Source organism: Canis lupus, chromosome 17 (genome assembly GCF_048164855.1).
Source record: "Canis lupus baileyi chromosome 17, mCanLup2.hap1, whole genome shotgun sequence".
NCBI classification, from domain to species: Eukaryota; Metazoa; Chordata; class Mammalia; order Carnivora; family Canidae; genus Canis; species Canis lupus.
The window spans coordinates 51,867,667-51,894,659 of NC_132854.1; the positions used below are offsets into that span (position 1 = coordinate 51,867,667).

At 39.8% G+C, this 26,993-nt stretch overlaps 2 protein-coding genes and 1 non-coding gene across 3 annotated transcripts in view; 1 reads left to right on the top strand and 2 right to left on the bottom strand.

Moving 5' to 3' along the window:
- The window catches only part of ELF1 (E74 like ETS transcription factor 1), a 106,293-nt gene extending 86,302 nt beyond the window's left edge, over positions 1 to 19,991 (bottom strand). The window contains exon 1 of the mRNA XM_072782894.1: positions 19,835 to 19,991. The gene's annotated coding sequence lies outside the window, so the exon portion shown is untranslated. The remainder of the gene's footprint in view (positions 1 to 19,834) is intronic.
- Positions 19,733 to 19,804, bottom strand: TRNAE-UUC (transfer RNA glutamic acid (anticodon UUC)). Its single transcript has one exon. It is a non-coding gene; the product is annotated as a tRNA-Glu (tRNA).
- Positions 19,992 to 20,517: 526 nt separating the features above from the next.
- Positions 20,518 to 26,993, top strand: part of WBP4 (WW domain binding protein 4) — a 60,751-nt gene continuing 54,275 nt past the window's right edge. Inside the window, exons 1-4 of the mRNA XM_072782919.1 lie at positions 20,518 to 20,720; positions 21,779 to 21,851; positions 24,179 to 24,241; positions 24,327 to 24,450. Coding sequence (XP_072639020.1) covers positions 20,719 to 20,720; positions 21,779 to 21,851; positions 24,179 to 24,241; positions 24,327 to 24,450 — 262 coding nt within the window. The 5' untranslated portion in view covers positions 20,518 to 20,718. The remainder of the gene's footprint in view (positions 20,721 to 21,778; positions 21,852 to 24,178; positions 24,242 to 24,326; positions 24,451 to 26,993) is intronic.

A 26,993-nucleotide genomic window follows, 5' to 3' on the forward strand; every position in this document is an offset into this window, starting at 1 on the left:
TTCATGTTTATGGTAAAGTTAAAAAAGACAAAAACATCTGAAAGGTGAGAAACTAAACAAAGTAACTGTACTGAAGGAGTCAAGAAAAGATATAGGGGGGAGGGACTTGTTTAAGAAAAGCAGTGCCTTTTCTACTGCCAAGAACATTCCACCTTATATTGCAGTTAATTTTCTACAAGTCCATCTCCACACTGATAAACTGGCGACCCGTTTGAGGGCAGGAGCTACACCATGCACCTGGTTTGACCAATGGTGACTGTGGACATACTACTTCACACATCTGCTGAGGACTCCATTTCCTTTTTTATCAAATACTGGAAGAACCTAAAAATCTTATCATGTTGAAGATTCATTTCAGTTCTGATGTTTTATGATTTTGTAGCCTCCCCAAGTTCTCTGAATAGTGTTTGAGGAACAGAGAACAAAAATCACACTAAGGCTATATTTAAGAAAGAAGTCTCCTCATCAAAATTTTAGCTTATTGAAAGTAACACATAAAATCACCAGATATGCAGAATAACTGGAAATTGTAGAAGTTTCCCCAAAATCCAATTATACTAATTTCAGTTCACTAATAAACTATTTTTAAAAACACAAGAAACCCTATACTAATATTCTGGTAACTTTTTTAGCCTATGACAGGAGGACATTTAAGTAAATAGGGTTTTAGCACAAGTTCAAAAACTCATCTCAAATACCCTAAACCACCAAGCTCTTAAAAAAAAAAAAGAAAAGAAAGAAAAAAGAAAGAAAGAAAAAACTTTGGTCATTAGTAAAATTTAAGACTATGATAGAAGGCAAACCTCATATTTTAAACCAGCCTGATTTAGACTATTTAGACTATGTCTATTTTATACAATATTTATTATTTATCTAAAATACAAATTAAAGATACTGTTTATAAGGAGATTAAGAAAAAACTTAATATTATGGCTTTAATTCTCATAAACAGTTGCACTCAATGTTAATTCATAATTGCTTGTGGACTGATGATTTACTTGGCTTGACTTGTGCTTTAGAACTGAGTCACAGAATGCTTAGCCCTAAAGAGTAACCCAGCAACATGAAAGAAAAATTGCATTCTATTATTTTTGCTCTTTAATAAAAAGAACTAAATATAAATGAAAAAAGAAGGAACTTTAGGATATGTTAAAGAAACAAGAACTTCAATTCTTCTTAAATTGCTGGTCAAAACAGAGTAATGAAAAAACTGACCTTAGGAACTCCCCATGTACTCCAAAAGCATGGGCTTTAGAGTTAGGTGACCCAGGTTTGGGTCTCAGCTCCACTATTAACTAGTTGTGTGACCCAGGGCTACTAAACTCTTATGCCTAAGTTTTCATTTCTATAAAGGGAGAAATGATAATCCCCGTTTCACAAAAAATTCACTTAAACTGCTTATTTTTTAGAGGGAGAAGCAGGCTCCACGCAGGGAGCCCGATGTGGGACTCGATCCTGGGACTCCAGGATCACACCCTGGGCCAAAGGCGGCGCTAAACCACTGAGCCACCCAGGCTGTCCCTAAACTGATTATTATAGTGCTAGGAGGAACACATATTTCCTCAAATACATATCAAAAAGAGGGGGAGGGAAAGAGATAAACATTCTAGTAGTACCTTCAGACTCAGCAATTAAATGGAATGAATTATCGATAAATACAACTTAGATGACTCTCAAAAGCATTATGATGAGTCAAAGAAGCCAGTGTCAAAGATTATATATATTCTATGATTCCAATTATATGACATTCTCCAAGACACCAACCTATAACAATGGAGAACTGATCAGGGGTTACAGGGGTACGGATTAGGGGCCAGGGTGTGATCTATAACTAAAGAACATGAGGGAGTTTGGAGGGGTGATGTAATTATTCTGTATCTTGATTATGGTGGTGGCTACACAAATTTATATATTTGTTAGAATCCATAGAACTATGTGCTGCAAAAAAGGCAAGTTTATTTTATAATTTTAAAAATGAAAATGAGAAAAAAAAAAAATGAAAATGAGGGGTACCTGGGTAGCTCAGTTGGTTAAGTATCTGACTCTTGGTTTTGGCTTAGGTCATGATCTCAAGTTTCTGGGATTGAATTCCATGTCAGATTCCCTGCTCAGTCTCCTCACAAGCACCCCCCCCCCCATTCTCTCTCCCTCTCTCTCAAATAAATAATTCTTAAAATTTTTTTAAATAAAAATGAAAATGAAACAATTTTTTTAAACCCCCAAGCTCAAAAAGTCATTACTTCAGTCCACAATCATGAGAAAATATAAGACAAAATCAAATTGGGGGACATTCTACAAAATACCTGACCAGTACTCTGAAAGTGTCAAAGTCAAAAAAGACATGAAACCATCAGAGATTTAAGATTCTCTTTTCCTCTACTCCTTCTCCCTGTCCACTTGCATGCACACTCTCTCATAAATAAGTAAATAAAATCTTTAAGATAAAAATAAGGTTTGCAATAATTTCACAAAGCAAAAAATATGTTGTTTCTTTTCTCTTCCAAAACCTAACAAATGCCATCCTGCATATTTTGATTACTTTAGGGCTTGAGCTCACAACCCTGAGATCAAGACCTGACCTGAAGGTGAGATCAAGAGTTGGATGCTTAATCAACTGAGCCACCTAGGTGCCCCCTAATACAAGATACTTTTTCATCTTGACTTTGGTCTACCCTTTAGTAGCCTCTCTTGTGGCCTTTCCACCTCCCAACATACACCCCACAATCCAGCTTTGCTAAACTTATTTAGAGCATATCATGCTTTCTAACTCCACATTTGCTGGCCTTCCCTACCCAGTGAATCTCCTGCAAAGTCCCTCTCTCCATCATTACAAGGAAGAACTGGTCACTTTCTCCTTTGTACCTCCCTCTGTATTTTGTAAAGTAAGAGATGCATGAATCACATTGTTTATGCATTCTCATTACACTTATGCTTTGTCAAAATGTGCAAAGCACCCTGGTAGGTTTTGGGGACCTAAAGGTGAATTGATTTCCTCCATAACTCCTCCTGCCTATTCTGCCAAAATATCTGGTGAAGAACACAGTGTTGTTGCTATTTTTCAATCATTTGTTTACATGTCTCACTGGTCATTTATCTTAGCCTGATAGCATTCCTGACCCATAATAGTTCTGTAATAAATATTTGCTGAAAGAAAACATTTGGAAGTTCAACTAAATATTGGCTCAATGATAAATCTGTTTTTTTCTCTTCCACACAAGCCAAACCATTCTCAGGGCATTTCTGTATATGTCTAAATTACACAAAAAGCACGGTCCCTTCTTCACTTTCCTGAATAGTCCAGTACCTATTAGGTCGGTTGGTTAAGGCTCAGTCTGGCAGCCCTGTCTAGGGATTAAGGCCGGAGCAAGAAGCTTTACATTTAAGAGAGAACAGTTTCTGGGTTAGTCTTCCAGCTTACACCTGAACATCTCATTATGTTAATAGACAATGACCAAGATTAAAGGGAAAGAGACAGACTTGGAGACAAAAGGAGTGAACAAAAAAGAAAAACTCTCAAAAGGGAAGGACTGATTATCCGAATGTGGCCCCTTCCCTCCACTTTTGGTCTTCTGCCCCTTTTGGGCTTTTACTTATATAGCCTTCTGTCAATAAACTGCCCTAATTAGAAACAAACTGGTAAGTGTTTCAGTAAAAAGGAATATTCAAATAAGGTATTTAACCTACAGGCTTTCATGTTTCATAATAAGGTACAGATGGAACAATTAAGGACTTCTTTAAACTCATACTTTACAATCATCACAAAGGATACATTTTAGCTATAGCTAATACTCTTCTGCTCTTCTGCCCTACTTGAAACCTTATCAAGGGTACAAATGAAACTTTAAAACTTGAAAGTATTTTAAATTTACAGTCATTTAAGGAAACACTTCTTAGACAAATGCTCCTAATATTTTAATGTTCTCCAGATTTTTTCTTTTTTTTTCTTTTTTTTCTTTAGGTATGTTTCACACCAAGCTTGGACAATACGAAGCCTGAACTCACAACCCTGAGACCAAGAACTGAGCCGAGACCAAGAGTCAGACACTTAATCACTCAAGTGTCTCACCTCAGTACCCCAATGTTCCCGAATTCCTATCTCCAGATGTTGCTCCTGAACTTCAGACTCTTCTATCCAACTTGACACCTCCATTCAAACGTCTAATAGTCTTCTCAAACTTAATATATCCAAACCTGAATTCCTGATCTTCTCTCCAAAACCTACTCTACCCAGTTTTCTCCAGTTGTCTTGGTGGACAGTGAATACTTCTAGCTGCACACACCAAAAACCTTGGCTATTGCCTCTTCTTTGTGTCCTATAGTCATTTCCAATCTGTCAAAAAATCCTGTTGGCTCAATCTTCAAAACACACATAGAACTCTAGAATCACTCCACTTCATTGTTACTATCATGCTGCAAGCCTCTGTCAGGTCTTATCTGCATCACTGAAGTTGTCCAAGGAGCCTTCCTACTTGTGTTCTTCTTTCTCTAAAATCTAGTCTCAAAACAGCAGCCAGAAATACTCTTACTTAAAAACACAAGTCAGATTATATCACTCTCCTGTTTTAAAATCTTCCTGTAGCTCTTCTTTCCACACAAAAAAATAAGTCTTCATAATAGCTTACAAGGACAAGATCCTACCCTAGCCCCAACCTCTATGATTTTATTTCTTACTACTTCCTGCTTGCTCCCTCTTTTCTAGTCCCACTGACCTCTCCTTGCTATCCTAGGAATATATCAAGCATTCTTCCCCTCTAGGTCTGTGCACAGCCTGTTCTCACTGCCAGGGAGGCTTTTTTGTTAAGATATCCAGGTAGCTAGCTCCTTTACTTCCTGTGGTAAACCACTGTAGTAATAGCTAGCTACTAAGTTGTCCAGACTTCTCAGTTTGAAATATGACTCTGCCTCTCCTCCCATCAAGAGGCAGAGTCTACTTCTCCATCCCTTAAATATGGGATTGGCCAAGTGATCTGCTTTAGCCAATGGAATAACAACAAAACACAAGCACAGTCCTAAAAAGTATAAAGACACAGGGGCTTATCCTCTCATGCTGCTGGGAATGCCTTCTGACACCAATAACATGAGAGCTACATAGAGAGGCCCCCAGCCATGCGAATGAATCCACCCAAGATTATGTATCTTGCTCCAGCTGAGTCGCCTCTGATCTGAACAATCACTCAATCATATAAAATAATAATATAAGGGATATATAGTTGCTCAAAAATCATGACTTGCTCATTTAAAGCCAGGATTAAAAACCATTCTCACTATAGAATCCTATGCCATTTTCGGTAACATCCCAAACTTTTAAAAACCTCAAATATTTTGAACTTTAGAAATAGTTTGAACCACCTTAATAGACATTTCCCAAATTTAAGGATACTAAAATAAACATGTATCATCTGCTTTACAGATTAAGAATTCAGCTGATTACAAGTTAGCGAATTAAATCCCCAAAACTTACCAACCTCTCTCTGCCTTGACTCTTGCTACTCTTTCCCCACTACCCTTTCTCCTCATTCTTCAAGACTCTGCTAAAGTTCAGCTGAAAGAAACAATATATATACAAAACCTTAAAAAAAAAAAGTGAAAAAGGATGTCTTACAGAGCAATTAATTATCTCAAATATCTAAATGTAGGAATAGACAGATTAAATGGAATAGGATATTTTAAAAAAAGACATCTGATACTCTGGGGGCTCCTGGGTGGCTCAGTCAGTTTGGCATTTGACTCTTGATCTCAGCCCAGGTCTTGATCTCAGGGTCATGAGTTCTAAGTCCAGCATGGAGCCCAATTAAAAGAAAAAAAAAAAAAAAAGACATCTGATACTCTTAAAAACATCAGATACTGTATACAAACACAGATTATTAAAAATGGCATCAAGGACACCTTGATGGTTTAGTCAGTGGAGCATATGACTCTTGATCTTGGGGCTGTGATTTTGAGCCCCATGTTGGGTATAGAGATTATTTAAAAATAAAATCTTTATTAAAAAATGGCATCAACAAAAACATTAAACTCTATTTTGTTGCAGAAAAAGACATACTGAAGGGAAGACTGTTCATTAGACTGTATTTGCTAATGATCTCAAACTACCCCTAATCTTGAAAAAAAAAATCCCTGTATCACATTATTCCAATTAAATATTCAAATACAAAAAGAAAAAGGAAAGCACAAGAAAATATAAACGTCTGTATACTATTTGGTAAGAAATGTCTTCCTATGTCTGACACAAATAGCAGTAAAAAGATAAGGAAAGAATGACATCTGACTACACAGAAATTTAAAACCACTATGACCAAAGCCAAGGAAAAGGAAAAACATGAGGGAAATGTGACTAAAAGTTCTATAAAAACAAAACAAAACAAAAGGTAGTCTTGGGTTTGGCTTCAACAGCAAATACATACATTGAAACTCAGTAAGTACTTTACAAAAAATAAAGTTCACGCTCCACTTACAAAATCACAACTAAAACTGTTAGGTAACATTTTGCCTGTGCGTAAGACTCTGTGATGTGGAGCTGCCACAATTCAAGTATTTAGATGGAAATGTACTAATGCGTACAGTTTACTTTAGATAAAAGGATGTGTGATAAAGCAAGTATCATAAAATGTTAATGGTAAAATCTAGGTGGCAGATAGATACATGAGCAAAATTTCAACTTTGTTTTATGTTTAAAAACATATGTAGTAAAATGTGAGAGAGAGAAAAAAAACTACTATTATTGAATCTAACAGAGAAAAATTGGGCACTGGACATGAATATGCACTTCACAAAAGAAATGTGGCCAAATACAATAGAAAATGTTCAAAAATACTCCTTGAACCTTAGAGCAGGAAAACAATACTGTTTTCACCTATTAAAATAGCAAAGAATAAATTGAGTAAAAAGGGTGCAGAGGATATAAATGGTCTCATACACTTTCCATGAGAGTAAAAGTATATCATTCCAGCAGGCAATTTCACAATCAAAAAGCTTTAATGTATAGATCCTCTCATCCAGCAGTTTCATTCCTAACCATTCAAACAAAATTTAAAAATACACAAAGATGTAGATAGAGATAAAGCACTATTGTTCAAAATTATAAAAAACTAGGAACAAACTGTCATGTAAGTCAGATGTTATAGAGATTATATCATCATATTGAACATACCATATTATTCAGCTGTTAAAAGAGGATTATCTGTATAAAATGATGCAGATATGAAAAAGTCCCCAGAATACATGTGAGTGAAATATGCAAGTTACAAACAGTACATGTCACCATACAATCAATATTTATGTATGCATGGTTCACATTTCAATATCTGAAATAGTCAACTAAAAGTTAACACTATTTGTACTGTTAGGATTTTTTTGATCTTGGGGCACCTGGGTGGCTCAGTTAGTTAAGCAGCTGCCTTTGGCTCAGGTCATGATCCCAGGGTTCTGGGACTAAGACCAGGGTTGGGCTCTTTGCTCAGCAGGGAGCTTGCTTCTCCCTCACCCTCTGCCCCTCCCTCCTGCTCATGCTCTAATAAATAAATAAAATCTTTAAAAAAAAAGATTTTTATGATCTTTATTGTTTGTTATTTGGTATTTAAGTAGGTTCTATGTGCCTGGCACTGTTCTGTAGACTCAGGATACAGTTTACTAATAGATTCATGTGAACAAACTCAGGCACAGTCCCTGCCGACATATGAAGAAATCAACAAAGTGACATAAAGAGTGACCAAGAAAACCTACTTGAAATAGAGACAGCCTCCCTGAAAATGTGACAGCTGCTTTAAGACTTGAAATGACAAGGAGCCAGTCATGTGCAGCAGAGGCTGGGGAGGAATACTAATAGTAAAGGAAGTTATAGGAGCAAACAAAGGCAATCCAGTAGGAGTAAGCACGACACTTCTTAGAGTGCAAGGAGGGAAGAAACAGAAGTGCTTACACTGAACATGTATCACGTTTACAGTAAGGAAGAAGGATCAAGTTAGTTTCATCCTAAAAAAACTAAAAACTTTTAGCATTACCCAAATCATACTAGAAGACAACATTTTCAAAATCCTTCATTCCTAAGTGCTTGCTATCATTGAAGTCAGGCTAGAGTGATTAAAAAGCATTCAAAAAATTTCAAAGTAGAGCATTCTTGGGGCAAGAGTTCTCCAAGGCCAGTCCACAGAACAGATGCATGAGAATCTTCTGAAAACATGTGCACAGTGCAAACGTATATTCGAGTCCTACTCCCAAAGTTCAAATTTATTAAGTGGGACTCAGGATTCTCCAGAAGTTAGTGCAGTGACAAAGAGACCTCCATACCTCAACAGGCCTGACCTGTTGTATATGCAGTGTATATACCTGTGTACATGCATATACCTGTGTATATGCAGTCCCAGTATATACCTGTGTATATGTATATACCTGTGTATATGCAGTCCCAGAATACCATATCTAAGTTAAGTCCGTGGAAAGGTCATATTTGCATTCAGTAGACTATATATAGGAAATAAGCAAGGCACGTAATATGTTTTTCAACATTTTATAAACCTCAAAAAAGATATTCTTTAAATCAAACTTTTCCTTAAAAACTCCAATCATTTGGGGCACCTGGGTGGCTCAGTGGTTGTGCATCTGCCTTCGGCTCAGGTCATGACCCCAGGGTCCCCGAAAGGAGCCTGCTTCTCCCTCTGCCTATGTCTCTGCCTCTCTCTGTCTCTCATGAATAAATAAAATCTTTAAAAAGCAACAACAAAAACTTCAACCATTTGACAACCCTAAATCCATCTACCATTCTTTCTTACTCTCTTCACAGTCAAACTTCCTGAAAGATTTTTCTATATTCCATTTCTTCATTTCCCACTCATCCTTTGACTCATTCTAATCTAATCTAATCCTACCTCTATTAAACCACTAAATCTGTTAAGTCAATGACCGCACAGGGCTAAACCCAATTAATGCTTTGGAACTTGTTTCGTTAGACCTAATAAATGCTCTCTCCAGGTTTTCCCACAATTCTGGGCTACTTTTTCCTTGATCTTCTCTGCCCCACCTCCACTACCTCACCACAGAACACAAGAGGTTCTACAGATTCTACTGAAAGGCCTGGTCTCTCTCCAGACTCTTCTTGGGCAAATCCATTCATTTTTAGGGCTTCAATTGCCAAGTCAGAGAGTAAAGGTGAAAATCACCTCTGCTCAATTGCCCTTGACAATCCCTCTAAATTCACTGTTGAAGTACACTTTACTTCATCAACAAGTCACACTAGCAACCAATATACAACCTGAATAAATATGTAAGTGAACCATTTTTCCCTCTGGCATTCAAGCACCAGATTAAGTAGGTAATTCATATTTAAAAGCCACATCATATGAAAAGATACAGGATTTTTCTCTTCTGCACTCCATCTTCCTACTCCCTCCTTTAAAACCCATCAATGTTGGGGCACTTGGGTGGCTCAGTGGTCTGCCTTTGGCTCAGGCTGTGATTCCAGGGTCCTCTCCCTCGGGGAGCCTGCTTCTCCCTCTACCTTTGTCTCTGCGCTGTGTGTCTCTCATGAATAAGTAAATAAATGGTCTTAAAAAAAAAAAAAAAAACATCAGTCTGCCATCTCTGCTTAAGATAATATTCAAATACTTAGGGAGGCCTACATTGCCTTATAAGATCTGATACATGCCCTGGTCATCCCCCTGCACTTTCCACACACCACAGCCCTCAGGGCCTTCTTTCATCTCCCAATGGATATATACTTTCTTTATCTGCTTTGAGGCTTTTGCAAAATGTTACTCCCTGAAGCCTTCCCTCCTTTTCTGCTCCCCTCTTCCTCCCAGCCACTGCTTACTCATCCTTCAGGTCTCTACTTAAATGTCATCTTCTTGGAGAAATCTTTTCAGTGTAGCCTTTTCACCTACTACTCTGCTAGGGATCTCCCTAGTAGGCGTGTAACATGCAAGCACACTTTTTAACTTGTTCCATCAATATGTTTCCTAAACTGTAAGCTTCATGAGGATCTTGTCTGATTTCTCATAGTTCTATCCCTACCACCTAACACCTGAGTATCCACCAAATTAGTAACTTCAATCTTCAATTAGCAATAGAAGTTCTTATAATCTTACCATTTGCATTTCCAAATATAAATTCAAATTTGCTTTTAAAAAAACTACAGTAAAATATAAAGTTTACCATCTTAACCATTTTTAAGTGTATGGTTTAGTGGCAATAAGTATATTCATACTGTTATGCAATTTCCAGGACTCTTTTCATCTTGCAAAACTGAAACTCAATACCCACTAAACAAATCCCATTTCCCCCTCCCCCCAACCCCCAGCAGTCATCATCACTGATTTCTGTCTATGATTTTTGTCTACACTTGGTACCACAAGTGGAATCATGCAGTATTTGTCTTTTTGTGATTGTGATTAGTTTATTTCACTCAGCATGATGTCCTCCAAGTTTATCCATATTGTAGCAAATGGCAAAATATCCTTCCCTTTTAAGACTAAAAAGTATTCCACTACATGTATACACATTGTTTATCCATTAATCCACTCCAGAACACTTGGGTTATTTCCACCTCTTGGCTACTGTGAATAATTTTGCTGTGAACATGGATATACAGAGTCTCTGAGACTCTTATTTCTTTGGGGTATATAGCCAGAAATGGGATTGCAAGATCATATAGTAATTCTATTTCAAATTTTTTGAGGAACCACCCTAATGCTTTCCATAGTGGCTGCGATGTTTTTACATTCCCATGAATAGTACACAAGGGTTCCAATTTCTCCACATTCTCTCCAACACTTGTTATTTCCTGTCTTGTTTTATAGCAGCCATTCTAATGAGTGTGAGGTTCTGCTTTTATATAAACTTTATGTGCTTTCTTTCTCCTACAAAGCTGTGATAAAAAAAAAGCTCCCTTAAAACACATACCATAAACTAACCCAAGAACATTCTAGAAGGTATTAAAAATGGAAAAGAGGGATCCCTGGGAGGCGCAGCGGTTTAGCGCCTGCCTTTGGCCCAGGGCGCGATCCTGGAGATCCGGGATCGAATCCCAGGTCAGGCTCCCGGTGCATGGAGCCTGCTTCTTCCTCTGCCTGTGTCTCTGCCTCTCTCTCTCTCTCTGTGTGACTATCATAAATAAATAAAAATTTTTAAAAAATGGAAAAGAGACAGTCTTTGAAAGCAGGATTTTAGGGAATAATAAAATTGTGGTTCATGTGCAGTGGCAAAAAAAAAAAAAAAAAGACAAGGGAAAACAAATAAATAGCATTCCTACTCACATCTAAATTCCCTGATGCCAACTACCTGGTTGGAATTCCTTAAGCCTATGTTCTGCCTTCCATCACAATACTTCCCCTCACTCTTACCCCTACCTGTGTACCTTCCCAGAGTATTAGAACTCTGCTCTGTCTGCAATCAATCTCTTCTCATACGCTTCCTTACTACTTCAGCTCTTACAGTTGGGTCAGTGCCTGGCCCTACTCAGTGGGTGACTGAGTGACGGCCCTAACCTTTCCAGTTAATAGGGTCATTTGTGTCCCTTGGCATAAGGGAGTATCAGTGATAACTACAGATGTCAGGAAAGCTAGGGTAAAACAAATCCCATTACAACCTTGAAAGTTTGAATAAAATGTTTAAGTCTGGAAACACATAAAAAGCTACACACAAACCAATATATCAACACATCCTCAACCAGAAATGTATCCTGGTCTTGAGATTTTAAATCCAAAAGAAAGCCTAAATTAAAAGAATAAACTACAAATGAAGATTTAAGACTGTCTAGAAGGACTGTCCGGACGCAGAAGTCACTAGCTAAGTACCTCCCAGAGATCTAAAATAAAGCAAAAACAAAAACAAAAACAAACACTTTTAAATCACAGTTATTTAATACCAAATAGTCTGCATTCAAAAATAAAATTTTAGGGATGCCTGGGTGGCTCAGTGGTTTAGCGCCTGCCTTCAGCCCAGGGCGTGATCCTGGGGTCCCGGGATCAGGTCCCACGTCAGGCTCCCTGCATGGAGCCTGCTTCTCCCTCTGCCTGTGTCTCTGCCTCTCTCTCTCACTGTGTTTCTCATGAATAAATAAATATTTTTTAAAAATAAAAATAAAATAAAATTTTAAATTTGCACACATAGGCCCATGCACGAAAATTATGAAACAGCTGTTATTCTTTTACCAAAATTCAAGTCATCTATACTGGAATTACTTTTCAGAGAACAAAATGTTTTATATTTACATTAGTGAAAATAAACCCAGGTATGAAAAATAAAAGGAAACGCTAACCACTATTAATCCTAAAATAGTCAACATTCCAGCATGAAAAGGCACATACTATGCAATAACAAGGTGTAGGCTAAATATCAAACTAAAAATCTTTATGTAAGTTCAATGTCATTTACAGTTTTAAAAATGATAGGATAATGAAATTACTAATGATAAAAAAACATAAATGCATCTTTAACTTAACTGGCTCTATCCCAATACTAAGGAAAGAAACAAATGAACCATGAAGTATTTTGACACTATCCTTACCTTGAACAACATCTAAATAATACTGTTTTTTTATACAGCAACATACCTCATAAACCTAGATAAACATTTGCATTTTCATGATTCATAGTCTACTTCATGGAAATTAGAGTATACATCAATTGTAGAAACTAAGATAAAATGTTGCAAAATAAATTTATGAAAGTCACAGCCAGTCCCATTTATTCACTTTGAAAAGGTTAAATAAAATGAAACCATTTAAAGTGTATCATCATATGTGTCATGCCACACTGACAAAAACTCAGAGAAGTACTAATTATTTAAAATTATTAACATTCTATTTGAAAATCATTTCATTACCAAAACGTAAGGTCCCTAAGGTGAAGTATCAGATAACGTAAGGGACGAGGGGCCCAGCTGATACTTCATCCATTCTCTTCCTCAGCCTGGATATCACATTCAGAAAGAATGCACAATTGCTGACCTCAGAATGCTGCTTCAGCCCACTTCTGCTTTACTGTTAACACAAATTTCAAGTGCTAAATGGCTGGCTACTCCACCCCTCCTGACACCTCAGGGAATACAAGCTATTTACAACATTAGGCTGTAAACAGCTCTTCTGCTGGGAAAGTTTTATTTTGTCCAGTTCTAAATGGAACCATTTCCTGAGTTGCAGGGAGCAAATAAGTCTTTCACAATCACAATTTCATTATGATTCAAGCAAGTTTACCAGTTTAATTTGTGAGCAGACTACCCTTCTAAATAAGTAACATAGAATAAACTCCAAATTGTTTACATAAATACAATTAATTTATCAAAGCCTGGAGAAGGTCTCACAATAAAATCCAACGCTACAAAAAATGCGAAGGGAAGGTCACTTTCGCTTAGTCAAAGCAAAGGGGGAGGGTGGGAAGTTTTCACATATTTCTCAAGAACTACAACTTCCGAAAACAGTACCATTACGTATTATAACATAGAATGAAAAAATTAGTACAATAAAAGGAAAAAAAGACTTTTACAACATGCCACAATGTTTTAAAAAACACACTCTTTGACAGGAAATTTCTGGAGCAAAGAAGTATCTAAAAAGAATGAAGTTTCTTCACAATTCTTTAAAGTGATTGTACTCTAAATTCCCTTTATTTAAAAGCCACAGAAAAAGTTCAGAAAACTAATTTCAACTTTTCATTTAATTAACATAACCCACATATACCGATATAGAATCATAATCAGTTCTAAAATAGTGAATTTCAAATGAATGAAGTTTTATTAGAATTCTTGATGATATCAAGTCTGAGTTATACTGTCCACAGGGTGGCAGTCTCACAGCCTTAAATTTGTCTCTGGATTTAATGTACAATTTTAGTATTCAAGAAGCCACACACACATACACATACAGGTGAGCAATAGCAGTTTACTGTCTGACCAACCCTAGGAGCAAAAGCTGCCTGTCCTCTCCAAAAAGAAAAACAAAAAAAACATTATGCTTTCTTTTTAGGAGTATTTACTTCCTGACATCTTCAATTTCTTCCTTTTTTAACTGACCCTTTGTATTCTGCTGCAACTACCCTATTTAAGGAGAGAATAGGGACAAGGAGAGCTATTAGATTACTTCTGTACTTTGGGAGAAACCCCACCCTGCTTAAGGCTGAACCCAATGGGAGAGTGGGAACAGGAATAGAAATGGGAAGATGAGAGTGGACACTATAGACACAATCATTCCATCCTTCAGTTCATCCTGCACACTACCACCAAATTAATTTCATCAAAACATTTATTTTGGGGCACCTGGGTGGTTCAGTGGTTGAGCGTCTGCCTTCAGCTCAGGTCGTGATCCCAGGGTCCTGGGATTCCAGTCCCACATTGGGCTCCCTGCAAGGAGTCTGTTTCTCCCTCTTCCTATGTCTCTGCCTCTCTCTGTGTGTGTCTCTCATGAATAAATAAATAAAATCTTAAAGAAAAAAAAAAAAAAAACACTTTACCAAAAATCCCTTCTCCCACTAAGTAAATTCCTTATCTCAAAATTCAAAGACCTTCACATTCAGAACCTTCCAAAATGTCCTATCTTCAATGCTCTGGAAGAGTTAAGGAGATCTGTAAAAATAAATTTCACTTTGAATAAACCTCCAACTTCCTGGTTTTCATCCATTCATTCAAATAGGTTTTGAATGCTGAATGCTGAGCGCTGCTCCAGGTACTGATGATACAGAAGGGAACAAGTCAAAGTCCCTGCTTCAAAGTTATTCTCTTCACTGGACAGTCCTAAAGTTGAGAGTTGTCAGGAGTAAGGGGACAAACCCCCCAAGCACTTACAGCTCTCTTCGAGTAGAAAAGCATCACTGGAAGCATACTAGTGGTTGGAGGGGGGATGATAAAGACATGAGAGATCTGCCAGCACTGACATTGTCTGCTGCAGGCCCTAATCTATTTTTGCAGCCTATTTCCAATTCCTATCCTACGTGTACCCTCAGTTCAGCCAAAACGTGCTAGCAACTGTTAATAATGTGCCTCTGCTCCTGTCTGCTTCCTTCCTAAGGCCTCACTTTCCACCACATCATCTCCACCAGCAAAAGCCTAACCAGACTTTAAATCCCATCTCAAATGTTGCCTCCTACAGGACGCCTTTCCCCATTCACTTCACAGGAATCCAGATGTGGTATTTTGGAGACCTTCAAAGCCATATAATCTTGGCTTAGTCCTCTCTGAGCATTTATCTCACTATACATTGTATCATAATTATCTGTATAGGTTAACCTCCTCCATCAGCTATTTACTGAACACTTGCTACATTCCTGGACCATCTAGGAGATAGAATTGCAGTGTTAAATTATCCCACCAATATTTTTAAACACTTACTGTCCAAATGATAAATATAAAAGGTAAAGAAAAGGGGCACCTGGGTGGGTCAGTCGGTTAAGCACCTGCCTTCAGCTCAGGTCATAATCCTAGGGTCCTGGCATCATGCCCCGCATGAGGCTCCCTGCTCATCAAGGAGTCTGCTTCTCTCTCTCCCTTTCTCCCTCTGCCCCTTCCCCTCTGCTCATGCTCTATCTCTTGCTTTCTCTCTCAAAATCTTTCAAAAAAAAATGCAAAGACAAATATTATATACGCTTTTTATTACTTCAACATTTTTAAAAGTTTTCTTGATATAATTTATATGTTATCCCATAGTTCACCCATTCAAAAAGTAGAATTCAACATCCGGTTTACTGAGTTATGCAACCATTATAATTATTAGATTATTTTAGGACATTTCAATCACTTTAAAAAGAAACCTTATAGCTCCATTAGCAGTCACTCTGAGCCATGCCCCTGTTACCAACCACTGCCCCCTTAGCTCCCAATCCTAGGCAACCATAATCTATCCTCTTTCTTTTATAGATTTTCCTATTATGGACAGTTCATATAAATGGAATTGTATAAAATGTGGTCTTTTGAGCTGGCTTCTTCCATTTAACATAGCAGTCTTGAGACTGATCCATACTGTGATATGTATCAGTAATTCATTCCCTTCTGTTGACAAATAATATTTGATTGTATAAATACATCTCACTCATCCATCCATTCAGCTGATAGACATTTGTATTCTCACCTTCTGCTCATGAAAGTGAAAAGGCTATAAACGTGTACAAGCTTTTGTGCAGACATGTTTTAATTTCTCTCGGTATGTATCTATGAATGGAAAGGCTGGGTCATATGGTAACTCTATATTTAACTATTTTGAGGGAAGTGCCAGCCCATTTTCTAAAGAGACTGCACATCATTCTATAGGACTACCAGCACTGCATGAAGGTTCCAACTTCTTCACTATTGTTTGAATCTTAAAGAGCAAAAATGATCTCACTATATAGTATCCTTACCCTCATGGAGCTTATACTCTAACGGAAAAGGATAAGAAATGAACAGAAACAAATGAGTTAATTTCAGATACTAAGAAAAAAGAGAAAACAAAAGAATAAAGTAACTAAAAGAAAAAGGTGATCAAGAAAGACCTCACTGAGGAGGTAATGTTGACCTGAAATATGAAGAGCTGGAGGAGGAATATTCCAGGCACTGGGAACACCAAAAAATAAAACTGAGAAAAGAACAAGTTTGGCATATTCAAGGAACAAAAAGGAAGCCAGTGTGGCTAATATATAATGAAGAGGCAGGTAGGAGGTGAATTGGGAGAGATAAGCAGAGGCCAGATAATATTCCACCATGGTAAAGTCACTGGATTTTAAAAGCCATCGTTTTTTTAAACTCTTATATTTCTTTAAATAGAGGTGTTCATCTGTAAAAACATTTATTTAAAGGTCAATATCTTCCGATTGCACCTAACAGTAACAAATATTAAAGAGACTACTTGGGTAAGTTATGTACCACGCAGTATTACTTTATTCTGTGGCCCAAGAGAGGACATCTAAAACCTGACTACCAATGGCCTTTTTGGTAACCAGGCACAAGCATACGAATGAAGCCTAACAAACTTATCCCCTAGCCTTTACCAATTTAAGGTGTATGCCTTACTGACAGTAACTAGCAGTTCAGTCTTAGAATATTAAGGTCATTTTCAATAAAGCAAACTAGTAAGAACATAGTTGCAGGTAATTCTCAAGATTTAGACCTACATTTCATTCTTTTGAATTGAATTCTCGCTAACTGATCGCTTTTCTCATTCTATCAATTAAAAATTAATATTCAACTGGTAAACATAAACCATGGGCACAAGTCTCTATATTGCTTAAAAATTTTTTAAATAGTAAGTCACCACAACTCTAGTAACATAAATGCCATTCCTCTGACCAAAGAGCCTGTTTACCTAGTCAAAATTTATTAAGGTGAAATTCTCTTCTACCATCCTAGCTTGATCTCTCAGGCCTCTCCCTCCGGGCACTGTGTTCAGACGATTTGCCAGCTTCATACTTGCTGATCCCACCTCTCCAACCCAGCCCCTCCACCTATTCATGCATCCTCCACTCCCCTCAGCTTCAAGATAGACAGACATTCCCCACCAGGAGAAATCCAACCAGTTCTCCCAGGTTCAGGGCACACCCTCTCCCTCTACCTCTCTTTGCCAGTCCTCTTTCCTGAAGTAGAACTGATGTCGCACCTCCGCGTTCCTGTAGCACTGACTTTTGTAACTCAAATACTGCCCTACTCTGACCTGGTACAGAATCATAGAGGAGTTTGAGAAATACTGTCACCAAACAAGTCCCCTCAGCACACCCTCAAATATAGAGAGTAAAGCTATTTGCAATTCCTGGGGTGCTCAGTTGAAAATCACAACCATTTTAGCACTGTTTGGTACATATATGATACCAAGTCATCACAAAATGTAAGGTTCAAGAGTCAAGCCCTCTCCGGAGACCAGCAGAGGGTCTTTCCTTCCCTTCCAAATTCCGACTGAATTCTTTAGTAAATGGTTTCTTGGTAGCGACGCAATCCCATTCTTCATTTAAATGAAACTTCTATATAAATAAAACTTTTCCACTTGCCTCACTTCTTCAGGAATTGCCTAACAGTTCTTGCAACTCTGACGTTTCTGAATGATATGTATCATCAAGAATTTATGGCTGTAAATCCAGAGTACAGAGAAGATGGAAGATTTACACAAGGTCAATCGCTAATCACAGGAGTGAAGGAAAAGAAGATTCCATTTAGTTCTGTATTTACAACCAACTAACACGAACCCGAACATCAGGGACATTCAAAAGCGTGTGTCATGGTTGCTTGTTGTTAAGGATTCAAATATTTGAGTTCATGAAAACATAAAACATTTTTGGCTACGGGAAGTTTACCTACAACGTAAAAGCGATTAATCCTTCATCGTGTGAATCACATTAACAGATTATTTCAAAGCTCACTGTGTGCAGTTAAAATATAAAAGTCTGGGAATGCGCACACCGGCCCCCCAATCTTCTGCTCTCCTTGGTGGCACTGACCATAAACCCAACCCAACCCACCAGACCCCCTCTCTCCGGTTTGTTCCCAGAGGCCCAACGGACTAAAAACACTATACAGCTCGCCCCATCTTCTAATTTCAGCTTGCATTTAAGATAACGCTTTTGTTTCATTTACAGCTCACATGCTGCTGACACAGCTGCCCCTTCTTTGTAATAAACACAGGGCTTCTATATTTAAAAATACAGTGAAACTTTGTTGTGACATCCCCTCCCCAGTCTCCAGCCAATTTTCTCTCTTCCAAGCCCCACCTCCACCCCAAGATTTTCTCTGTCGGCGGACCTCAAAACCTTACACGACACCCCACTCCCACCCCCGCCCCACTTTGGAAAGTTAAATTTCTTCTTTAAAGACGTCTCATCATAGAGGTGGGTTTTTTTGGTTTTGTTTTTTCCCCTCCTCCGCAGCCTGTGTGCGCGCGTCTGGGTGCGCGCTTTAAAGCGGGGCGGGTGGCTTCAGCCTGGCGCCGCCTGCAGCCTGGGGCGGGACCCTGGGGACCCGGGATCGAGTCCGGCGACGGGCTCCCTGCGTGGAGCCTGCTTCTCCCTCTGCCTGTGTCTCTGCCTCTCTCTCTCTCCCTCATGAATAAATAAATAAATTTTTAAAAATCTAATTTAAAAAAATTTAAAAATAAAAAATTTTAAAAAAAGTCTGGAAGGGCGGGGGGGGGGGGGGGATTCCCTTCCCCAGAGGCCTCCCCAGGCGGCCGCACTCTAGTCTGCGACACCTTTTTTTTTTTTTCTTGGTGCAGCCAGCGCCCCTCAGGTCGGGCTCGGCCGCCGCGGGACAGCCGGGCGCACACGCGGCCGCTCGGGGGTGACCCGGGGCACCGGGACTCTCCGGGCCGCCACGCCGCCGCGCGCCCCGCCACAGGCGGCTTTGTGCCGGGCGGGGTGACCGCGGGGGGGGGTCCTCCTCCGTAAACAGCCGCTGAAGGAGAACCAGCACTCCGAACGGGGCGCGGGGCGCACACCCCCCCCCCCCCCCGGCGTCCCTCGGGCGGGTCTGGAAGCCGCGGAGGGTGTGGGCCCCGGGAGGGGGGGCGCCGGGAGGAGATAAGGCGCGGCCAGAGTTAATCATCACCTCGCGAGCGTCTGGAAAAGGGCGACTCGGGGCGGAGGAGCAGCAGCCCCTGGAAAGTGAAACTCCTTCCCCGAGGCTCAGCGCCGCCCGCCCGGCCGGCACGGGTCGTCGAGTCCCTCCCTACCACACGAAGGTTTCTTTCTTCTTTTTTTTTTTGTTTTTTCACCCACTCCTCACAAGAGCCCAAACTATTGGAAATAAAATTAGTGAATCTTCCCACTCCGTTAAAAAAAAAAAAAAATTACAACGTTCCCATACCGGGAGTCGAACCCGGGCCGCCTGGGTGAAAACCAGGAATCCTAACCGCTAGACCATATGGGAAGTGCTGGCAGGGACGCGGCCGCGACTCACCTGACAAGCGCACGCGCCCCCGCAGCCTGGGCTCCGCCGCCCCGCGCGCCGCCGCTGCGCCCCTCAGCCGCCGCCGCCGCCGCCGCCCACGCGCTCCGCCAGCGAAGGAACCAGCCCGGCCCGTGCGCGCGGGCGTCGCGGGGGGGGCGGGGCCGCTCCACCGCCTCCGGAAAGTTCTGAGGCGAAGCCCGGCCACTCGCGGCCCCGAAAGCAGCTGCTTCACCTCTCGGTTCCCAGCTCCGCCGACGGCCCCCCGCCCCCGCCCCCGCCCCCGCCCCGGGGCGCCCCGCCGCGCCCCGCCTACAGGTCCGGGCCGCTTCGCCGGCCAAAGTGCGTGCGGACTAGTTGGCAAAAGTTGAGGGCGGCGACGTCTCGGGGAACAGCTGTTTGCGTTCGGGGCGGAGGCGGCGCGCGAGCTCCCTGGCCGCGGGCCAGCGAGCCTAGAAGAACGTGTAGGTTCTGGATCCCGGAGGGAGAGACAGAGAGAGACGGGGCGCGGGGAGGGAAGATGCGGGGACTCGCGGCGGGACGCCCCCCTCCTCCGGCTCAGGTCCCGTCGCGCGTTCGCCCCTGGCCGGTGACCTCAACCCCTTTATACCGCCCCCACCTCCCGGGCGCCCGCAGCCCCGCCCCGTAGGGGGAGGGGCAGGGGACGGGAGGAGATGCCGAACGCGGATTGAGTCTCCGGGGCACCCGTAGTTGGGAACCGGGGAACCCTGGTCCCGGGCCGCGGAGGGAGGCGTCCGGGCTTGGGCGGCGCGGGTGGGCCTCGCGGCGCGCCGGGCTCCGGGCGGCCCCGCGTGGGGGACACGAGCCGGAGCCGGACCCCCCCGCCGTCCCCCCGGGGAAGGGGCGGCGACGCGCGGGGCGACCGAGCCACGGTCATGTGAGTCGGGTGTCGGGCTCTGAACAACGAGGCGTTGTTGCTCTGGGCGGCCCTTTCTCCGCCGGGTCTCGCCCCATCCATCCCTCCTCCTCCTCCTCCTCCTCCTCCTCCTCCTCCTCCGGGCTGGAGGCGTGACGGAGGTGCTCTTAACTCGCTCGGGACCGGCCGCAGACCGGCAGGGCCGGTTCTCTGGGCGGGTGGACGTGCTGCCCCGCGGAGCGCCCCGGGGGCCTGGAGCGCGCGCGGGCTTGCAGGGGGAGGCGGGCGGTGCGGGCGGAGGGGCCGGACCCCCCCCCCGGGCTCCCCCGCTTGCACAGGCGGGGGTCGCAAGCACCCCGTTCCTTGCCGTAGCGCTTGAACCCTGGGGAATTGCGAAACTTTAGGGTCGGAACGCCGCCTTCTCCGCCGGGTAGAAACGGGCGGTCTCGGTTACTTAGCATAGTGCCCCCCCCCCCCCCCCCCCGGGTTCTTGCTGGCTGAGAGGTCCCTAGGCTCTTCCAACTCTCCTGCCCTGAGGCTCAAGAACAAATTGCATTAACTGATGGTCTCGGAGGAACCGGTCTGCCCCCAGAGGAGTCTTGTTCTTTGTTCTTTGGGTGGAAATAACTCGGCTGAAAGCAAACTTTTTGCGTTTTTCTTCGGGCCTCCCAGTACGGCAAACCTCCCCCCCAAAATGCCAGAAAGGCATAGAGGAGTCTTTTGCAAGATGTTTTCTTGTTTCTTCACACTGATGACAGTGGCCACTGAGAAAAAAAAACAAAAACAAAAACAAAACAAAGAAACCACTTTTTTTTAAACCATTTTATTTAAGGGAGTTTTATTTTTGTTTTATTTTTTAAAGGGAGTTTTAAATCCCGTGCAGACTTTTTTTTTTCTTTTATAGTGGCAACAGTTTCAGCTTAACTGCTGCAGTGAGATAAATACAACAGGGTAATGTGTGTGATGAGAGGAGAACCAGTAGCAGAGGCTTATGTTCTAGACTCCAAGAGGAGGTGAAAAACACGCCCAGTTTCACCTTCTTAAATTGTGAACTTAAGACCTGTTTTTCCCTTTTTCAGGGCAGACTACTGGAAGTCGCAGCCAAAGAAGTTCTGTGATTACTGCAAGTGTTGGATAGCGGACAATAGGCCTGTATGATAATTCCACTGTTAAAAATACCGTTTTCCTGTGTTTTGTTTTTGTTGTTGTTGTTTTTTGTTTTTTTATCTAAACTCAGTATTTACGAAGCACCTTCATAGACCTTGCTCCTGATTTTTCAAAACATTGAAAGATGTCTCTTTTCATTTCTTGTAGGAAAGCTGTGGGCCTTCTTCCTTTTCATCCTTAAACTAGATTATGATATTAAGACAAATTATTTCTCTGTAGTCCATTAGTCACATTCAGAAAATGGACATTGGGGCAGACTGGGTAGCTCAGTGGTTTAGCACCGCCTTCAGCCCCGGGGGTATGATCCCGGGTCCCGGGATAGTCCCGCTCAGGCTCCCTGCATGTAGCCTGTTTCTCCCTCTGCCTGTGTCTCTGCCTCTCTGTGTGTGTGTCTCTATGAATAAGTAAATAAAATGTTTAAAAAATAAAAGAAAAAGAAAATGGACATTGAGTGGATAATCTCATCCATATTTATCCATAATGATGATGTGTTGTTTGTAAAAGGACCATATACAGAGAAACAAAAGGGCAAAGCCCTTACTATGTAAAAGGAAACATTAGCGTAGTTTATTTTGTATCTTTTCTACCTCAGAGATAATTAAATATATTTGCAGAGCTTTATAGCTATAAATGGTTAAATTTAATAAATAAATGGTTAAATTTTAAAGAACATCTATTTTCCTAGAATATGAAAATAGCAGCTCTGTTACACACCTTATTACTGTATCTCTTAATCTTGATTAAGCTTTTAAGACTTAAAAAGCACCACTAATTTTTTTTTTGCCCCTTTAGGTGCCTGTCATTATAATGTATACATAGTACATAAACGCTAGGGTATTTTTTAAAGGTATATTCACATCTTTTTTACTTGATAGAAATTCACGCAGAACAGAACAGTAGCTGTGTTTTTAACAATGTCATGTTTCTTTGGTAGAGTAGACATTCATTTACTACTGCCTACAAGAAGTTTAGGGATATTTTTTCCAGGTTTTATTATGGTTTTGGATCTTTTAAATAGTTGCTAAAGTTCTCAGCCGTCTTGTTTAACTTAGGCCATCCTTACACATAAATGCCACAAATCTTGAAATCTATACAAATCGCCGATAATTTCTCTTTCTTTGAGGTACCCTAGCAGCTCAATGAATATTAGGAATCATGAAGAGTACATAATCCCTTTTAGGATAATCTTCTCCTTGGATTGCTAATATACATCAATTTAACCTTTAATTAGAAACAAAGTTTGTTTTCAAATGTGCCCTCAATATCCTTTGTGTGGTGTAATTAACTTTAAGAAACCTGATACATGAGAAATAGATGATCCTTTGTTTTACAATGTCTCACTTTAAAGAGGAGTTCATGGTAGTACCTTAGGATAGATTAGCTAAGATTTGATTGACAAAATTTATATTCCAAAGTTTACCAGAAATTTCTTATTGCATACAACCAGACATTTGTAATTTAGGGAGCATTCTTTGCTGTTTTAAATAAGTAATAACATTTACTCACTCCTTTGTCCCATCCAATCACCATCATTCTTTGTAGGTTACTGCTTTTTTCATTTTGTTGTGCATTCTTCATTGTTTTTGATGCATATACAGTTATTATTCCAACATACATAAAATGGTAGGATATCATACACACCACCCTTTACCGTAGTTTGGTGTGTGTTTGTTTTTCTAATTGAACAGTAAGTCTTGGAGCGCTTTCCACATGAGTATATAGGGAGCTTTGTTCTCTATTCCAGCAGCCAAATTTTGGTAGATAGTGCCAGATTTTCCTCCATAGGAGATGTACATTTTGTACCATTACTACATTGTATAAAAAATATTTGTTTACAATTTAGAAGGAATTCCTTACTGTCTTTTCTCCCAATTTGGAGGAGTAAAGTTCTAAGCATTATTGTTTATTCTCTATGTCTCTAGAGCATTGCAAATTCTAGGGGCTTACTGGTTTTGACATTTTTTATTGAGAAGTATTTCTTGAGGTGGTTATTTTTTTCCACTCCTCATTTGGTTTCATGTCTTGTTTGAGTCCTGCTTACAATCATATTCACTAGATAAGTCATCAAGGGTACCTTGGGTTTTTCTCCATTTATGTGGTCATCATAGTTTATTTTAAGCACCTGAGGGTATAATAATAAATAACTTGGTTCGGCTCCCTGGCATCATTTAATAAAAAGAACCAATTTGCACTAAAATTATTTTTGTCAGTCGTTTTAATTTCAGTTTTGGTATGTTCTATCCCCATATTTACTTTACTGTGAACATTATGATGTTTATGATGCTTTCCTTGCATTTTCTCTTTTATTCAAGAGCGTTGAATTTCACGAAAGAGGAAAAAATCATAAGGAAAATGTGGCAAAGAGGATTAGTGAGGTAATTTTATTTCTTTCTTTGCCAGTTTTTCTATGTAAATATCAGTCCTTTATCTGACTTTCACTTTTATATGTGTCTTCCATAGATTAAACAGAAAAGTCTGGATAAGGCAAAGGAAGAAGAAAAGGCATCAAAGGAGTTTGCCGCAATGGAGGCAGCTGCCCTGAAAGCATACCAAGAGGATTTGAAAAGGCTTGGCTTGGAGTCAGGTAAAAAAGCAGCCAGCATGTTTTAAAACTAACATCAGAGGTCATGCTCAGTGAGCTTTTATTGTTTCCATAAAGAGGTTATACACTCAGGGTAAACTCTTAGTCCTTTTCCTATGCATCATAGCTGTATTTAGACTGTGGGACTTGGGTCATGCACTTTTATTTTACTTTTAAACTTCATCTTTTTACACCTCCATTCACAACCATACTACCTTGGTGGTTAGCTAGTCCTGATTCTGTCTTAGGTCAGTGTTCATTTCAGACACAGTTGAGTTTTTTAGGTATTTGGCTAAAAGGAGCTATTCATTAAAAAATAGGCCTTGCATTATAACCATGGTTTGCTTTATCCATATGGTTAAAACTATGAATTACGTTTGTTTGTATGATTGAGTTATAGTGAATTAGCCTTTTGTGGACAAATTTACTGATTTCACCGCTGGAAGGTAGATAACTTTTATAATTGGATAAATTCATAGAACAATATGAGTTTAGGATATACAAGTGTTACTTTGATACATTTATGTATTGTAATATGAATGCTACTGTAGCAATATTTACCACTTTACCTAATTACCATATTACTGTCTGTATTACTTATACTGTGCATTAAATCTCTATGGTTTATGTACTAATTGGAAGTTTATACCCTTAAACAGTATCAGCCTTAACTCCTAAGCCCCTGTCCCCTGGAAAAAGTTTTACTTTCTGGTTTTATGAGTTTGACTTTTTTAGATTCCACATACAAGTGACATACTATGCTTGTCTTCTCTTGGTCTGACTTATCTCATTTATAATAATGTTCAGGTTCCATCCACATTGTTGCAAATGGCAAGATATCCTCCTTTCTCATGACTGAATAGTATCCCATTATGTATACGTACTACATCTTTTTTATCCATTCATCTGGTTGATAGGAATTAAGGTTATTTCCATTTCTTGGCTGTTATGAGTAATGCTGTAGTAAGTATGGGAGTACAAATTTCTCTTTGAAATCCTGCTTATATAGGCTATGAGTATATACCCAGAAGTGAAATTGTTGGGTCGTATGGTGGATCTATTTTTAATTTTTTGAGGAATCTTCATATGTTCTCCATAGTGGTTGGGCCAGTTTCCATACACTAACAGTATAAATGGATTCCCTTTTTACCACATGATCACCAGCAAGAAGGTAAATAATTTGAGGGTTTGAAGGTAACTCAGTTCCAGATAAAAGGTACTTATTTAAGTAGATTGTATCTATATCTTTGATGAATTTAGGCTTTAACTCAGAACTTTTCTGTCAGCATTTCTTCCATGACAAATCCATTGTCCTTAAACCAAGCATATAGCAGTCCCAGTTGACCTTGCATAATAGTTGAGATAGTCAACAAGGAATGATATCCTTTACTCTCTAAAAATTTCTTCCGAGTTTTAAGTAGAATAACAAGCTAATTGGCATTGGCCTCATCAAATAAGAACAGTTGTAACCAGACTTTAAAAATATTATTCTGAACATTGTTAGTTAAAAGGAAGCGGTGGGTGCTGTATTTCCATGAGGATAAAGCTATATGTTTAAAGGAGAAAAATGATATAGGTGTTCCTGCAGAATTAAAGAGGAGTAGTTGAAAATTCATCTCATCAATTTTATGGATTGGGAAGTTTCCTTATGTTGCCTTTTAAGCAAATAGATCTTAGCATTTTGTATTTAAATAGGACTTTTATTATTTTTCATAGCCTTCTTTTTTTTTTTGCCTTGTTTTCTTAAATAGGATATACATTCCCCTAAGAAGTATAATAATGCATTATAAAGAAAAGACTTTTAGAAACTAACTGCTTTTAAGATTATCCCAGACATCTTTAGAATTTTCTTTTTAAGTTATATAATTCCACGTTATAGTCTATTTGGAGGTGGTTTTATTTTTTCCCTCAATAACATGTCAAATACTTTCTTTAATAATTAAGAATGTATATCATGTTTAGTGGCTAGGAGCACAGACTTTGGAATCCACCAGAATTACCACATGCTAGCTACACAGCCTTCAATTTTCACAAGTACTGAGTAATGTAATGGTGTAAACTGTTTATTATAGTGACCACTAGTAATAAGTATTTAATAAAGTTTAATAAAGGGTATAAAATACCATAACAAAATGCCATAAAAGTGCTATAACTTAATTAACTAATCCCTTCCGGACTAACATTTAGATCGCTTTAGAATATTCACTATTAGAAAGAATACTTCAGCAAGCACCCTTATGCAGGCATGTTTTCACATTTTTCTCTGTAAATTTAATCTGTAGACATGAGATTGCAGAATCAAACTATGAGTATATTTTTTATATTGATAGCTAATACCAAGCTGTCCTGTCGTTGTACTTTTTGTCCATCTTCCAATAGAATAATAGAATGTTGGATTTCTTTGTAAAGAATCTTTGTTATGAGCATTAGCCATGAGCCGTATTTGTTGTAAATATTCATTGTCTTTTTTTTTTTTTTTTTGGTTTTGATTCCATTTCAATTAACATAGTGTTATATTGTTTTATTTTTTGTTTTTATTTTTGCTA